The sequence below is a fragment of the Mastomys coucha genome, unplaced genomic scaffold (assembly GCF_008632895.1).
Source record: "Mastomys coucha isolate ucsf_1 unplaced genomic scaffold, UCSF_Mcou_1 pScaffold18, whole genome shotgun sequence".
NCBI classification, from domain to species: Eukaryota; Metazoa; Chordata; class Mammalia; order Rodentia; family Muridae; genus Mastomys; species Mastomys coucha.
Window position 1 is genome coordinate 58238132 of NW_022196900.1, and position 1206 is coordinate 58239337.

The 1206-nt window shown below is 41.8% G+C and overlaps 1 protein-coding gene across 7 annotated transcripts in view; it reads right to left on the reverse strand.

The window, feature by feature from the left end:
- The window catches only part of Dock7 (dedicator of cytokinesis 7), a 206303-nt gene that overhangs the window by 10604 nt on the left and 194493 nt on the right, over positions 1–1206 (reverse strand). For all 7 annotated transcript variants that reach the window (XM_031377915.1, XM_031377919.1, XM_031377916.1 and 4 more), the window contains one exon: positions 225–331. In XM_031377915.1, coding sequence (XP_031233775.1) covers positions 225–331 — 107 coding nt within the window. The remainder of the gene's footprint in view (positions 1–224; positions 332–1206) is intronic.

Below are 1206 nucleotides of genomic sequence, written 5' to 3' on the forward strand. Positions count from 1 at the left end.
AATTCAGATAAATTGAAATCATGTAACTTTTCTCATCATAATGCAATAAAAGTTTAAAAAAAAAGTAAGTCTTAAAAAAAAAAACAGTAAATACAACACAGATTGCTTCACATGGTGAACCAACTCCTATTTTCTGTTTTCAGCAATTCCTTGTGGCTCTCATCTCAAACTGTGGTATTAGCCACTCCTCATTTGAAGTTCTTTTTGTAAGAAGCCTCAATTACCTTTTAGTAAAGTCCTTGAAGCAAAGGCGCAGCTTGTTGTGATGTCTGAAGAGCTTTGGGTCAGCAGGTATTTCAGACAGGAAGACTTGGGCAACCTCCAGAGGTCCCTGAAAAATGAAAGGAAGCAATGAAGTGATCTTGTTCTTTGGAGTCACGGAGTTCCCTCGCAGGACCACAGCACTGACAGGGCAGCACATCTCTCAGGACTCTTCAGAGATAGCCTGCTCCAGACACTCCAGACATTATGTACATTCTTGCCTTCTAAAGATAGATTCATTTTGTAGTGGTTCATCCTCCAAAGAAATGACTAGGCCTTGAGGACTGAGTACTGACTTCAACAAGGCACTTTGCCTTGTATTTTTAGGTTTAATGATTCTTTGAGGCGCAAGTTTTAATGCATCTCCAATCCACTGGCTATTGCACTTGATTTTACAAAAACAACCCAAATATATGGCACACACTCAGCATTGTAAAAGTTATTACTGATGCAGTAAATTAAACAGAAGAGTCTTTTAAATCATGTAAAGGGAAGAAACAATCACCGCATATGGGGCACCAAGGTCTCGCTTCAGTTATATCCTACAGCACTTCTTGGTATTGCTTTTTAAACCAAAAAGCAGTTAAGACATATTATGTGCCGGGCAGTGGTGGCACACTCCTTTAGTCCCAGCACTTGGGAGGCAGAGGCAGGTGGATTTCTGAGTTCAAGGCCAGCCTGGTCTACAGAGTGAGTTCCAGGGCAGCTGGGGCTACACAGAGAAACCCTGTCTCGAAAAAACAAAACAAAAAACAAAACAAAACACTCCCCCCCCAAAAAAAAACCAGCAGAAAAAAAAGACATATTATGCAAAACCTGACTAACATTTTTCTTGATGTTCTTAACTGGGGGTATTCTTTTAAGATTGGGGCCATGCCTAGGCCGGGCGGTGGTGGCGCACGCCTTTAATCCCAGCACTTGGGAGGCAGAGGCAGGTGGATTTCT